Genomic DNA, 1,696 nt, shown 5'->3' on the forward strand with positions numbered 1-1,696 from the left:
ATCGTCTCCGTCAGCGGGTTGCTGATGCCCAGTGTGGCCTCGTCCACGCTAGGGGGGTGTTGGCGGTAGTGTTGTTCAGACTGGAGTTGCCGATGCCCAATATCGAGCTATTCGTGATGGGAGCTGTTTTAATGTAGTGATGGCGCAGCATCTGGACGGCCCAGTACAAGGCCATGGTACCCGCGGTGGAGCCGACGGCGACGGCAGGCCACAGGAAATAGGGGCGTAACAGGAGGGAGGGGCGGGGGTCGAAGAGAGTCCTCCACTCCTTGGATGCGTGCTTCAAGAAGTTCTGGACCTCCTCCGGCTTCAGCTCGCCCGAGTAGACCACAGAGACTTCGTCGCCGCCGGTGTCTCGTTCCAAAAGTTCGATGGGTCGCGCTCCGAAAATATCGCGAACGAGGTCGTCACAGCCCTCGGGCTGAGTGGTGTCCAACCCCAACCTAGTCAGTCGCTTCATCAGCTGGCCAAACACAATCCCTTCCACCTGCGACATGGGACCCTCGGGGTCTGCCGCTTCGGGGTCTGCCGCCTCGGGGTCTGACACCCCCGACGACTCTCCTGGCAAACAGAACTTCAGTCGGCTGAATTCTTCAAACCAGTCGAAGCTGTGGGGGAGCATTATCGGAATCATTTCAGACCCTTCCGAACCCTCAACCAAGTACTCCTTACTCTGCAACATATCAAACACGTCCGGCGGTGCCACCGCCACCGCATACGCCACCGCGCCCTGCTCTGTTGTAAAGTAGACCATACGGGGCACACACCCCGCCGTGTCCGGCCGGGTGCCGTCCGACCTCAAGAGCACCGCCAATAGCGCACTCGCTTTCGCAAAACTCGACCCTAAACTTGTTGGTCCTCGCATTTTCCTCACCGGTGTGTTATTATTCCCCAAAATCCAAGACGGACCGTGTGACTCTCGTTAGTCCACGCGCGTTCCCGGAGGGTTCCTGCCTGGCCCATTGCGTGTTTGTCGAGCCATCGAACCTTCGGGTAGTCCAGGAAGTCTAGTCCCTCCGGAGTACGTCCAGGAAGTCTAGTCCCTCCTTGTTCGCTGGCTATTTATTTTGATCCGTCTTAGAATACGGTATTCCAGAACTCGAATACTGCTCCTCGCAATTCGGCTTGCTCGAGTATCCCTGCTCGCAGAAAAGGCGGCCACGTTTGTAGAGCCTTATAACCATCATGGTTTGTAACCATCATCGCGCCTGGTTGTCACTTCGCCTAATTGTGTGAACCAGCCCATTGCTTAGGCTGGTAACGCCGATCCGCCGTACCTGTAGCAGCCTAAAGATTGGTTTTTTCCTTCGAAATCATAAGCGCAAGCGAACGCACCTTCATCACTGTCACACTTGTTGGCCCAACCCGGAGCAACTTAACATGTGTTAGGCTGGCGATCGAAACACGCCCGCCACGACTGCTTCAGCACCACCCGATGCTGTGTCGTACTGGTCGGCTGCTGACGTGGTGCTGCTTCCGTCGTGGGGAGAGTCCTCGGTGTAGGTTGTGGTAACTTGCATTGCTGCGGTTTCTGACTCTCACTATTTGACAAAAAGCTTCGGCGGGCGAGACATAACAACTGAAGGCCGACCTCGCCCACTGACATACCAACACGCCCCCTCGGCCTCTCAGTTGAGGTTGTACCATCCCTAACGAACTCATCCCAGTTGGTCTTCTGTCCTCATGCCAACGTCGG

General features: G+C 56.6%; 1 protein-coding gene across 1 annotated transcript; it reads left to right on the forward strand.

Annotated features, from left to right (window-relative positions):
* Positions 1-639: 639 nt before the first annotated feature.
* Positions 640-737, forward strand: GNI_161820 (hypothetical protein; the record flags this gene model as incomplete). Its single annotated transcript, XM_011134766.1, has 1 exon — positions 640-737. A coding segment is annotated over one exon (98 nt), but the record flags the coding sequence as incomplete, so codon positions are not given.
* Between the last annotated feature and the right edge of the window lie 959 nt (positions 738-1,696).

Source organism: Gregarina niphandrodes, assembly GCF_000223845.1.
Source record: "Gregarina niphandrodes unplaced genomic scaffold scaffold00050, whole genome shotgun sequence".
Taxonomy (NCBI): domain Eukaryota; phylum Apicomplexa; class Conoidasida; order Eugregarinorida; family Gregarinidae; genus Gregarina; species Gregarina niphandrodes.